This window comes from Loxodonta africana, chromosome 4 (genome assembly GCF_030014295.1).
Source record: "Loxodonta africana isolate mLoxAfr1 chromosome 4, mLoxAfr1.hap2, whole genome shotgun sequence".
NCBI classification, from domain to species: domain Eukaryota; kingdom Metazoa; phylum Chordata; class Mammalia; order Proboscidea; family Elephantidae; genus Loxodonta; species Loxodonta africana.
The window spans coordinates 101,924,783-101,939,087 of record NC_087345.1 but is presented as its reverse complement, the minus strand read 5'-3'; the positions used below and the strand labels follow the sequence as shown (position 1 = coordinate 101,939,087).

The following is a 14,305-nucleotide window of genomic DNA, read 5'->3' as shown; positions in this document are numbered from 1 at the left end:
CAAATTGAGTTGAGAGGACCAAAGTCAGTAAACATGTTTATCCTTTAAAAAATATGTTTGACCCTACCGCTGTTAAAGAACATTTGATTAAGTAGATAAGAGAAGAAGAATGTTTAAGGAATGATTAAGTCATTACTGCCATAGGAAGAGTATAAAGGTTTTTGTTTTGTATTTTAGTTTAGGTACTCCACAGTACTGAGATCTATGAGACACTCTAACCACATCCACGAGCTGTTTTTAGTGGTGAATCTAAATTTAGAAAATCATACAAGGAGGCTATAGTCTGGAGAGAATATTCTTAAAGGAACTAAAATTGGAATCTAGTATGAGAAAGGACTGCCATATATAGTCAATGCTTTGGAAAAAGGAGGTTGGAATTTAAATGTGGTATCATTTTTTTTTTATCATGTTAGGAGAATGTAACTACATTGAAGAAGTTTCAAGAAATAAGCCTATGGTCCTAAGGGGAAATATTTGCTATTTTTCTGAATTTAAGATGTCAGCAAAATTCCAGTTTTACTAAATAATAATCTGTTTATTTCACTTTGGTTGCATAATAGCAATCATAACGGATTTCAACTTTAAAGTTTCAACCAAATCTTATGATATGTTAAATGTTTTGTATCAATAAAAAAAAAAAAAAAAGCTGGAGAAAATGAACAATCTTGTGAAATTATGTATAATTTTAATTCTTAGTAAGCTCGATTTTGCATTGTTTTTGTGAATGCTGAAATATTCATGGCATAAAAAGTTTCATTGAGGTATTTCTTCTATATACTGAAATGGATTGGGAATATTCTATGTTCCTAAGAAAGGAATGTCAGGATAACAATACTTTCACTCAAGCTATAGGATATTGCTTTACATTCTCTACTGAAATAAAAATAATAAATATATGAATTAAACAGTCACATTCTTTAATTGATATATGTATCAACCATCAAAGCACCACTTCATAATTAAATTTTCCTTTGAAACATTATAGGCAGTGTTGAAATTTGTAACCCTCTCAGGAAAATATAAAGAAAATTGTCCAAGTTGAGAAAGGGAATTGGGTTTAAATTTTCTCTCCTGGGATTTGACATTTACCCACTGTAACATAAATTTGAAAACCATTTAGAAAAGAAAATGAGTTTGTCATTGTTAAAAATAAAATGTTGGAAATTTCTCACAAATATAACTAGAAGTCTTTAATGCTATAATGAGAGGCAATATAAAGCCCTTAAACTGGAAAGTGATGTATCAGCATATTAAAATGTGCTATTTGATACTACAGTAGGGACCAGTATTAGTGATTTATGAAGGAATGTTTAAGTCTCAGAGTTCTTCCCATAGCTGGGTAAGGCTAGAAGCCAGGCCTCTGGGTAGATTATTCACAGTATGGAAGCAATTCAATGAAGTAAATGACATTCCAGAGGGAGATTTTATGGACACTTTCTGCAAAATGAACCATACCAAGAGAATATAAATCATTTAGAACATATTACAAGAGTAGAAATTCCCCCAGTCAATACTCTTTCTTCTATTACCTTCCACTGCAGGCCCTTCATATTGACGCTCATATCTTTTTTTTTTAAACGGGTTCAAAAGCAAATGGCCAGTCTTTGTTCACATGGCCATGAGAAGCAGGAAGAGGGCAGGGTATTATAGGTTACAGAAGACAGTAAGAGTCTAAGGTGTTGTAGATTGTAGAGGATTCAGGAATAGTCAAGGGTGCTATAAATTACAGAGGACTCAAGAATAATGAAGGTATAGATTACAGAGGATTCAGGAAGAGTCAAGGGTGTTGTAGAGCCCAGAGGACTAAGGAAGAGTCAAAGGTGTAGATTACAGAGGACAGACTCTTGAAGAACATTGGCCCGTAAGAGAGGCCTGAGAGTCTAGATGTACCTGCAGATTGTGAATTCTTAGGAGAGCAACATCTGTGCAGATAATCCTTCCAATGCCCTGGCCTCTTTGTTTAACTCCTCTTTTCTTATGACCTTGCCCTGTGCCCTGCCTTAGCTACCCACTCATAGTCATATCCTAACCGAATGCTCGTAAACAAGAGTTCACAGATTTGAATGTGAATTAGCATCCATGCAACCTGAATGGGAAACAATTACATGACAATTTTCACTAATTTCTAACTGAAATTTAGCATTTCTTCAAATATGAATATAGGAAAAAAAATCACTATCACCAATAATGATCATAGATACTTTCTATTTCAGCTGTTGCAAACTTCTTGAAATATCATTTCAAAAATATGGTGTTAGACCTGCTATTAGATTTTATGATATAGTGAGATAATAAGCACATTATTTTAATGTATTAATACATACATATTCAAGCCAAAAACCTGTTGCCGTCACATCGATTCTGACTCATAGCAACATATATATTAAATTTCCTGATATATTTTTTCAATTTTCTTGTGTTTTAGGTGAAAGTTTACAGCACAAATTAGTTTCGCATTTAAAAATTTATACACGAATTGCTTTGTGACATTGGTTGCAGCCCTCACAATGTGTCAGCACTTTCTCCTTTTCCCTTTACACCCCAGTTCCCAGTGCCCATTCAGCCTAAGAAGTATACTCCTTGCTTGTGTTACTGTTTGTTATATATATAAAAAACAAAAAAACAAAACCAGTAGGCCTGTCTAATCTTTGCATTTCCAGTTCTCCTTTGTAATTCTATGTATTTTATTTCATGCAAGTAAAAGCATTATTGTAGGTATTCTCAGAGATTCACAGACAAACAGAGGGGCTCATGATACAAAAAATAATTATAAAAAAGGTTAAGAAAACCTGCAGGTCTTGATAATACTAATAACTGCAGAAAACTTAGAATTTTAATTTTAAGCATTCTATTCTTTGACTACTAACTCTTACTTTTCCAGCTTACTCCTTCAAATCTCCCCCCAACTCCGACAATTCTTCTATCCCCTCCATATATACCACTGATATTTTCACTTTTTTTTTTTTTTAATTCCTCATTTCCTCTCATGCCCTCACTTTTCTTCTTACTCAGCTCAGATTCCATAGTCCATAATTAAAATCACTGCATTATCTATGCCTTGCTCCATATTGCCTTTATGGTTCTCACACAGCAAAACCCAACCTCTGGTTAAATACAACTTTCTACATACCATGCTTGGTAAAGTACAGGGTCAGTGAAAAAGAGGAAGACCCTCAATGAGATGGGCGGACACAGTGGCTGCAACAATGGGCTCAAGCATAACAATGATTGTGAGAGTGGTGCAGGACCTGGCAGTGTTTTGTTCTGTTGTAGACAGGGCCGCTATGAGTCAGAAGTGACTCAAGGGCACCTAACAACAACAACATCTAAGGGCAACCCTTCCACATGCGAGCCAGATTCCGGCATGTTTTGTTAATTCAAGAATATTACTTCAGCCATTCTCTTCTTTCTCTTCTGCATCATAATTTCTCTTCTTTCTGTTTTTTCTTTCTCATCACCATGCAAGCATTTTGCAATAGTTCTTATTTTTAAGAAAAAACAAAACAAAGAAAACCTCTCCCTGTAGCCAATACATCTGCTAATCCTCTACTTTTCTTCAGAAGAAAACTCAGTAAATCATTTGTCCATTATCACTACCTCTAATTCCTCTTCTCAAATCTTCCCTTGAATTTCTTCCTGTCAGACTTTTTCCCAACACTCTACCAAAAAGCCCTTGTCGTGGTCACCAGCGGCCTCTATTTTTCTAATCTAGCAACTATCCCTCTCCTTACTTAAGCTCTTAGCAGCATTAATATTGTTGATTACTTTTTCCTTCTTGAAAGACAGATGATGGCTTTCTGGACACAAGTCTTTCTTGATTTTTCTCCTCCCTCAAAAACTGCTGTTTTCAGTCTCCTTTACTGGTTTCTGCTCATCCCCATAACCTTTAAACTCTAAAATGCCCCCAGGACTCAGTACTTCAATAATTTTTTTCTTCTTATTCCCCAAGTAACAACATACATTCCCAAGGCTTTAAATGTCATTTATATGCTGACAACTCTCAAATTTATATTTTCACTGGTCCATTTCACTGCCTAATTGCCGTCTCCACTTGAATGTCTAAAACCATAGATTGGCAGGCCTCTTTTCTGAGGCATCTTGGGGTAGTCTCAAATCTCCAACCTTTTGGTTAGCAGCCAAGTGAATTAGCCATTTGCACCACTCGGGGACTTCAAATACTTACTAAATGAGTTTTTTTTTTTTTTCTTTAACACACAAACTAAATTTTATAATTGAAGTTCATAATTATTGTATTTTTTCTATACATTTTATAACATGTTTTTTACATAAATTCTTACATATACTCTACTAGTAAGTGTTATGCTTCAGTCTTCAAATTCTGTCTCACCCTTAATCTCATGCTCTTGTGAAAACTTTACCTTGCATTTCTAAAGAAGTAGACAAGCCAATTTTTTAAATACCTCTCACCTTGCCCAAAAATAATATAAAAATTGTATTTCTAGAGCATGTGCTTGTTGGCCAGTAGGCAGTTAGAAGTTAGTTTTACATTTTCTGGCAAATAACTGGCCATCTCTCTCATAGAGATGCTGTCTCTTCTCAAAGAGGAAGAACATCCTGGTGTCCTGGCATTCTCTGACAGGGAAAGTGCCAGAATCAACAACGAGGAATGAATATAACTGCCAGGGAAGCTGCCAGAAACCATGTGCTCTCGCCAAAAAAAAAAAAAATCTATTTTGCTTGGCATACCCAAAAACCCAGTGCCGTCGAAAGTTGGTTGGCATATGGTTTGTTAATTGCCAAACGAGCAGAAGCAGTAAGATTAGTGGGTTTCACTGAGTTGAAAAAACCCACCAAAGCCACTAGCACTTACATGATCAAACTTTTAATATGTATCCATAAACTAATATCAACTTTGATTATCATAAATAAGGAGAAAATATAACAGATATGTTTGCAAATTTCATGGCTCAATGCTTGATATTCTTAAACACATTATAGTTGGCTTAGAATCATAGACTCATGGCCATAGCAGGAACCTTAGGGCTTATAACATTCAATCCTATCATTTTACAGAAGGAAAATTCACATCCTTGAGAAGCAAAAAAGCCGAAGATCAGAACTAAGTCTTGAACCCAAATATTCCGTTTTGCCCAAAATTATATTGCTAGCTATCGTAGAGCTGGAACTAGGTCTGAAGACGTCTTTTTTCTTCCCCACGTAACTTACTGTTTCGCTGTCAAGAAGAAGCATAAAGAGATAAAATCCTAGCCAAGGTGATAAACACAGACCCTATAATAAAATAAATACCCCAAGGCAAAAACAAATTGTCAAATATAGAAAAATTCTGCTGTTTGTCAATAATCCAGTCCATTTTACATTCTAATTTCTCTTTTGAGAAACTTCTTTTTCCCAGAGACTTTTGAAGCCAATTGAGGCAAATACGCATAACTTCATTTTGTCAAAGTCAGGAAGTTAATACTTAAAATAATTGATTTAAAATTGAAAACTGCCACAGCTTTTTCCCAGGAGAACTCCATGAAGCAAACCCAATTAGATTTCTTATCCTTCTGTCATGTACAAAGATACCTCCTGTAATTCTTAACAAGCATTTAACCATTTATTAAAATAACAGTTTTGGTATATAGGCTACAGGAAATCTCAACTTTAATTTCACTAAATTACAGTTTAATTATGACTTTGGTGCCAGTTGCCAAGCGAATAAAACTTTTCTCGTTTGTCAGTTTCAAATCTCAACTGTGTTCTGTACCTTCACTGTTGATAAAGTTGAAGCAGGATTGATAATAAAGCGGGAACCTGGGTGAGGTGGCCAGGGGGCAGGGAGATGGTCATGGAAGAGAAAATGTGCAAGGAGGAAGACACAGAGATAAGACAGACTTTCCAAAAATGAATCAATCAAGATAATTCTTCGATTGCTTTTCTTTCTCAGACATTTGTAAACTTCAGTGGCCGAGGTATAAATTTAAAAATATTTTTATTTGCCTCAATAGCTTCCCGTTGATCAAATGTTAAGTTATGTAAGAAAGTTGGATTGAATTAATATTTTCTAAAATTATCTTTGCCAGAAAATTCATCCACACATTGTCAGATGTCAATGTTTTAAAGTGAGAAACAGCACTGTCTTCTTTAATCATCTTTACTTTAACCTTTGTTTCCAACCACATAAAATTCTGCCACAAAATTTCAGAAAATACTGATCGTTAATTTTTTCACTTAATCCTCATAATCCAAGGGGGAAACAGAGACCACAATTAAGTAATTTAATAAAAGGCATACAACTAGTAAAAATTAGACTCAGAATTCCTAACTAGCCATGCTAACTCCAAAAACAAAGCTCTTAACTAAATGGTTAAGTATTACCATTTCTTCAGACTAAATTCTTAAGATTGATTGACTTTATAAAACAACAAGCTCTTGCCATGCCTTCCTCTACAAATAAGTCAGAAATGCTGACCTTATATAAACTCACCCACAGCACTTTATTTTTTTTAATTAATTTTTATTGTGCTTTAAGTGAAACTTTACAAAACAGGTCAGTTTCTCATACAAAAATTTACACACACCTAATTTTTCTCCCTCTAATTTTTTAAAAAAATTTTTTAATGAGATAGCACAGTTCTTCCATCCACTCTCTCGCCTCTCGTCCATTCCGCCAGCTTCTGGACCCCTCTACTCTCTCATCTCCCCTCCAGACAGGAGATGCCAACATAGTCTCATGTGTCTACTTGACCCAAGAAGCTTGTTCTTCACCAGTATCATTTTCCATTCCATATTCCAGACCAATCCCTGTCTGAGGAGTTGGTTTTGTGTAATTCCCTAAACACACTAAACTGTTTCAGACTCGTCTCAGTACATGCCTGTTCCTCTTTCTGGAATATAATTTCTCCTGCTGTAATCTGGGGACTGCCTGTATTTAGCTCCTGAAAACTTGAAAAAAAATATTTCAGTAAACCAAAAAGAAGTTAGCTTCCAGTCTTACAATCTGATGTTGCACCCATCCCAAGTGGATCACGATGGTTACTGATAAAAAGGGTATGGTACTGTGACTAAAACCCAGAACTGACTCTTGTTATTAGTAACCATCGTGATCCACTCAGGATGGGTGCAACATCAGATTGTAAGACTGGAAGCTAACTTTTTTTTTTTTTTTTGGTTTACCGAAATATTTTTTTCAAGTTTTCAGGAGCTAAATACAGGTAGTCCCCAGATTACAGCAGGAGAAATTATATTACAGAACGAGGACCAGGCATGTACAGAGACAAGTCTGGAACAGTTTAGTGGGTTTCAGGAATTACACATAGACAGCTGTTCCTAAGAGCAGGGGGTGGGCGGAGGGGCGGGGAATCCGCAAAAGAATTTATTCGACGAACTTCAGTATGTGTTGATTGAACATGGAAAATAAGCACCCACTCACACTGGCCTTACTTTGGGAATAGAAATGGAAGCTTTTACATTCCATGCCATCGGGGTATAGCTCTGGAAAGACACATGTACGACTTGTATAGCCGTAATGTAATAAGTACTGTTCTTTGCCACGAGGAGCTAACACTTGGCTGAGATTGTTACAGAAAAGTTCGATTTGTCCAGTGTTGATAGGAGAAGGAATATTCCAGGGAAAAAGGAATATTTTGTGATTTAAAAGAACACCACGTGTGATTGAGGAACGGTCTGTAGGCCTGTATATCTTAAAAGAATATTGTGTGCAGGGGGGCACCTGCCTTACGCTATTGTTTTGCTCTGTTTTCTTATCCAACTATGTTTCAAAAATTACAGTGCTGTTGGATAGCAAGGGACAGCATCATCAAATGTAGTGTGAATTGTTAGCATTTACTGGGAGTTTCTAACCAGCCAGGCGTTTTCTCAAATGCATACCATACGGCAGCTATCTTCAAACCATTATAAGCAGAGCCCTACAGGTTCCAGAGGTTAGGGGGTAGGCAGTACATAAGCTTAGAGAAGATAAAAGCCTGCTAGCCTCTTATCCCAGACCCCTATTTGGATAAAGTGTCCTCTCTCGCATTAAGTTCAGTAATGGGCTTCTACGTAAGATTTCTTCTGAAGAAAGGTTTTGCTGCTGATATATACATAAGAACCATCTACAGACATTTCATCAGTTCTCACAATTGTTAGCTAATATTTCACTATTTCTCCATTTTGTAGTTGAAAAACTAAGGCTTCAAAAGATTAAAGAATGTGCTTAAGATCACCCAGCCAGTAACAGACAGAAAGGCAGGATTTGGACTCTGTTTTGCCTGATCCCGGGTCCCTATTCTTAGCTATTAACTGATATTGTGATGGTTCCTACCAGGACAGGGGAAATCATGGTCTGGTTGCTGATTATCATATTTGTCTAGTTCTGTTAAAGCATAATCAGCCAAAGACCAAATACAAATCTATATTTTGGCAAAATCAGATGCCTCAACTGGATGCAGCGAGGGAGGTTACCCCAGAGGAACAGTGGAATGCCACTTCCACAAGTGGGAGGGAGAAGGGTATTTTGTTAAGGTTTGAGTTCCTGCTGAAGAATTCTGAGGAGGGCCTTAGGGTAGCAGGAAGCAACTCTGGGTTGGTTGCTAATTCTGAGGCGAAAATAGGAGAAGCAAAGACTAAAGCTAGGGTTTGGAGCGCTCATGAGGCAAGAGAAGCTTAGCAAAAGCAATAGATGGGAAAAGGAAAGTAGGTCAAAGGGGTATAATTGGTAAGAAAGGAGTATTTGCTCATATAAGGGGTGATTATGTCATTTTACTGCTGTTTCATGACCTTGGAAGTGGCTCCTGTTGACTTCGTGGTTGGTATTATTTATCCTGGCCAATGTGCCTCATGCACAGCCACCACCTGTCTGTCACTGGAGGCTTTGCACATTGCTATGATGCTGAACAGGTTTCAGCAGAGCTCATAGACTAAGATGGGCTAGGTAGAAAGGCCTGGCAATCTTCTCCCAAAAACCAGCCAGTGAAAACCCTATGGATCAGCATGGTCTGATGGGGATAGCGCAAGTCTGGGTAGCATTTTGTTCTGTTGTGCATGAGGTCAACACGAGTTGGGGCCACTAAGAACATCAACATTTCTGCCCTACCAGCCTGCCTAACTAAAGGCAAGGGTGCTTTGTTCTTTTTCAGTCTGAGCTGATTTTCAGTCTTTTAGTTTCAGATGGGCTTTTACTCTTTCACTTCTCTAAACCAGCTGCCATCATCAGGACAGTCTTCATTACGACTACTGAAGAGGCAGTTGTCTCTTTCCGGCAGGATTTTTATTAAACTAAACAAGTTGCAAGAGCAAACAGCCACTGATGTATACCTAGTACACCTAATATATGTTGAGGATGGCTCTAGGCAGTGGGGACTGAATCATCATACCAAAAACTTTCTTCCCAAAGGCCAGGGCCAGGACTTTGGAAGAATCAAAAGTAATTCCTACCAAGGAAAGCTGGAGAACCTCAGGACTAAGCAGTAAAATAAATGCATTTCTGGTGTTGTGGATTTGTTATATTCTGTCTCTGATAGGGGGGAAAAAAACCTACTCCTTGAGGAAAAGATTTAATGGAAAGGGTAATTCCCTTCCTTGCCCAGGTACCTAAAAGTAAGAGAGATTATATAGTGGAGAATATATAAAATGAAAGGAAATATCAAGGGTTTGAGGATAGGTGGGTCACACTGGTTTCCTTAAACTGCCTTCCTTTCCTTGTCTTCTTCCTTAGGCCTCCTTAAGCCACCCCATTTGCTTTCTCTCCTACCTTGTGTTCCATAACCAGGACAAAGTTCAGGACCTACAACTGGAAGAATTATTCAATTATTTATTATTGTGGACTGAGTAAGGTGCTCTGGTGAAACAGCAATTAAACACTCAGCCGCTAACTGAAAAGGCCATTTGCACTCACCCAGCAGCTCTGCGGGAAAAAGACCTGGAGATCTACCTCTGTAAGCCTAGAAAACCCTATGGGGCAGTTTTTCCACTCATAAGTGGGAATTTACTTAGCAGCACCCAACAATATAGATTGTGTAGGTACTATATGCTGACCATGCTATTAGTCACCAAAGGTGCAATTAGATTTCAATCTAGTCCCTGTCTTGAAGTTGTTGACAATATGGAAATTTTAAGTTATGAGCACGAAATTTTCACAGTTAGGAGATACCAGGAGGAGAAAATGCCAAGTGCCACAGCATTCTCAGCCACAGCCAAGCAGTAGCTACTTGAATTAGTCCATGGTTTCCAAACATAAGCATCAGAAAGGAGGCTTGTACGAAAAACTGAGGAGAGTGATTCTCTACTTATCATAAACCCTGCAGAGATTATTAAATGCTGCTTGGCTTTTGATTGAAATTTCTGTTCTCAATATGTATATCACTATAGCAGGAATCGCCCCTGAAGGAAGTAGGAAGTCTGGAGAATTTAGGTTAAAAAAAAAAAAAATTAATCCAATGGAAGGGGTTTAGTAATCTCAACTGGTTTTACATTTCCTCTGCTAGGGGATGATGATTTACAGGATTGATGATTTGTTCATGTTTGATAATCAGTAGATATGGAAAAAGGCAAAATATGATATACATTTACTATATACTATAAAAACACTGAAATTATGCTACATAGCAATATTACAATATATATTTTGTTAGGTAGAAAACCAATATATATTGAAAAGCCCCTCAAGAATATGTAGATCCCACAGTTAAAATGACTTTAAATAGTATTTTAGTCAGGTCTCTAATTTGTGTTTGGAATGTGGGAGAGAACTGAAGATGAAGACCATAATTATATAAGCTTGAGCCATTAGAGAAATTAAATATAAAGCACATAAACATGAAGAGTTTATTTTAAATAAATCAGATATCCTGATGTTAAAGCCACAAATTATGAAATTGTATCTGGTTTTCATACTAACACCAAGATTTCAAGATGGCATTCAGAATTGGCTACACCTCTTTCAGTGGCCGTGGATTATACTGTGCCAACCCACAGATTCAGGCAAGTACATGAACGTGTACCCGTCACTGGTGTAATCTGTGGTCAAAGGAGAGAGCGTTGCCGACACTCTGCAGTCATACTCAGACAAACAAAGGTCTTCATGACAGAGCATTTAAATTAGGTCAAACATTGAAAGCTACTGTTTTACCGTGTGATTTAGGTTTGTTACTGGTCATTTTATAGGGATGAAATAATCTGTGGTCTGTGGCATATTTAAACAATAATCTGTATTAAAAAAAAAGATATTATAAAAGAAAAAAAAAACTCTTTTCAACAGCTTAGGTGGTAGCCTGTTCTGTCCCATATGGCACTGATTGTCATTTTGTGTCCTTGCTTTGACACACTGGGCACAGGGTGTATTGTCCTTATACATTTCTAGAACTGGTCTCTTTCTAAAATTGGCTGCAGAACAGTGGCAGAGATGTAGAAAAAGCACGGCCTCCATAGCCCAGCAAATCTGAGATCTAATCTTGGCTCTGTTCTCTGTTGGCCATTGGCAAGTCATCTTACCTGAATCTGGTTTAGATAATCCTTAAAATCAAGATAATGAAACCTACCATCCTGGGCTCTGGTATTAATGTCAGGGCCATACATAAAGGACCTTTAGAGCTCCTGTCTCAGGACTATAGAACAGTAAATAGCAGCTATCAATAGTAATTATCAGTGTTACCATTGTGATTGATAGAGTTATTGTGCAGCGTCTGCATTAATGAGACTATAAGCAACTATTTGAGGGTCATTTAACTGCCCTTGCTTCTATGCCCTCACATTTTGGCCTTTGCTGACTTGCTCATGTCTAAGAGCCACATCATCTATGTCCAATAATGGTTTTCCCCTTATGTTGCCCACTCTGCTCCAAGTGCTGCTGTCAGGGCAATAGTGGAACACAGGCGTGGAGATGGTCATGGTAGTCTCCCACCGTATAGGAAATATAAATGTACTCTTAATGAGAGATTTGGGTGAAGTGTCTTAAATCTTCCAGAATGTAAGAGGAGTCTTCCAAAGAAAGGAATATTTTAGGCCATTTTATGATAGATAATAATGATTTAAGTATTCAAAGTTAAAGAATAAACTACCAAAATTGACAGAATCCTGTTATATTCACAAGCTGTTGACTATATTTTTTACCCTTTCACACATTCCAGCATTGTGTTTATTGAAGATAGCGCCTAATAGATGTGAAAAATGGAAAGGAAGAGTATGACTTCTAGGTCCCACTTTTCAACCCTTTCCCAAAAATTCGGTGTAGGCAGAACCTAGACCATTAAATTCTTTGCCACAGGAATAGTCTTTCTGGGCAGCACTCAAGATGTAGTATAAATTCATAGGCTTTTATATCAATTCTGTCTTTAGTATAGAGCAAAATAGCTCAGAGCAATTTACTTTTAGGTAAAAAATTTGAATACAGAGTTATTCAATATTATTCAATTATTCAATATTATCAAAAATACATTCCTGAAGTCATTGTGTATAAGCACCTAGATAGATGTCTTAAAACCGTTGGGATAAGAAATCGTGTAAGATCTATCCAGTACATTTATCCCCGGTAAATTATTTTATTAGTATTTTCACCACATCCCTTTCTACTTCGTATTTTTTAAAGCTCACATATGGTTTTTACTCATTTATAAACTTCCAAAAATTGACCTTTTGCCTTCTGGTGGGAATTTGGGACTGCTGGACCATCAGGCAAGATAAACATGTGTGCCTTTATTATCTGAAATGATTTATATAAATGTGTTGAATCAACAGCCCACACACTCACACACTAACATTTCAAACATTTTTGATCAAGTATTTTTGATTTCCATAAGTCACTTAGTAATAAAAGGAAGCATTTGGTTGGTGTTCAGGGCTGTTCAATCTGGCGTCCGAAGCAAACTGAGAGGGCAACAGTGACCATTATCAATGAAATGATATACACACTTCTGGTTTACTTTGCAGGTGCATCCACCCTATCACTGAGTCTCCTCGGCTTACTGCTGCCTGCCCTTGGCACCCTTGTCTATTTGGAATTCTGAACATGGTGTGACAGCTGCCGTTTCCATCCCAGCTCAGTGGGCACCCATCATTCCTGTGAGGATTACAATTCCTGTGGCTCCATCCTAGCCAAATAAATTATACTTTAACAAACTATCCAGCTGATTTACAACACGTGTTTTGACTGAGGCATTCAGGAACCCCTTCATCCAAAAGAGTAAACTTTTCTTTAAATGGATATAAAAATGATTTTTAACTCGTTCCAATATGCCTTATAAACCACTTAACTTGATTCTGTGACAGTTGCATGATTTAATCCAGTGGGACAAGTTACAGTGTTCAATTCAATACTATAGGCTGTAGAGTGAAAATAAAATCGCCACACACAGGTGCTTCAAATGTAATAACAAGTCATGAAATATAATGGAGGTTGAAATGTTGATCGTATGTGGTAAACGTAAGAGTAATTCAGTCTCTTGTACTATCCTCTCTGTTTTCGGTCCTGCATATTTTTGAACGGCCCCCATCATTCATGACATTTTGAGTTTTCTTTAAAAAAAGTATAACAGATACCTTTTGATGTAAACCCTATTACCAAATCATTTTACTGAATGAGTTGAAAAGTTTTTAATATTGAAAACCAAATTCTAGATTTATTACCAGTATTATTTTCAAAGTGAATGATTTTTTAAATATTTGTTTTCAGTTCTTTAACATATCGTAAGTTTTTTTTTTACTTTTGTATTCTACTGTGAAGTTATTTTATGCTTTTCTTATTAATTTCAGACATCAGAAATCACAGTTCGTATCTAGAGTATCATCATATCACTTATTTTTATTGATATGTGGATGAATTCTGAAAAGTAGAGTGCTTCCATGTTTTTTTTTATAGAGATAAGACTGTCTTCACACAGCTAGAACTGAATGACGGTTAAGCAAATATCAGAATTTCCTAATAATATTCTAACATCATTGTTTTTGTGCTTCATTCCTAAGTATAATCTTTTTTTTTAACTGAAGGTATAGAATCAAGAAATCACCTGTAGGTTGAAAAGCTACAGTATTCCTAATTTTTTTTTTTAGTCTTAAGCTAATTCCCCATTTCAATGCAATACTGAAAACTGGCTTAAAATACCAAATCGATGTGTTGCCAGTGGTTCTTTGAAGAGTATGCAAAACTGGGAGGTATGCAAAACTTGAAGGCTGGAGGAGACAAATAATGTGTCCAGCTGATGCTGTCTCCCAAATGTTTGTACTTTGGGTTTTTATAAATTGTGAAAAGGAAGACACACGTTTCTTCATTCTCCATGGTGTGCAGGGAAAAGTATTTGAGTGTGGATGTGAAAGAAATTGAGTAATAAAGAATTAGCTGGCTTGTGAAACA

General features: G+C 36.7%; 1 protein-coding gene across 1 annotated transcript in view; it reads left to right on the top strand.

Moving 5' to 3' along the window:
• The window catches only part of CNTN1 (contactin 1), a 379,037-nt gene extending 365,372 nt beyond the window's left edge, over positions 1-13,665 (top strand). The window contains exon 25 of the mRNA XM_023555346.2: positions 12,886-13,665. Coding sequence (XP_023411114.2) covers positions 12,886-12,962 — 77 coding nt within the window. The 3' untranslated portion in view covers positions 12,963-13,665. The remainder of the gene's footprint in view (positions 1-12,885) is intronic.
• The last annotated feature ends 640 nt before the right edge of the window (positions 13,666-14,305 follow it).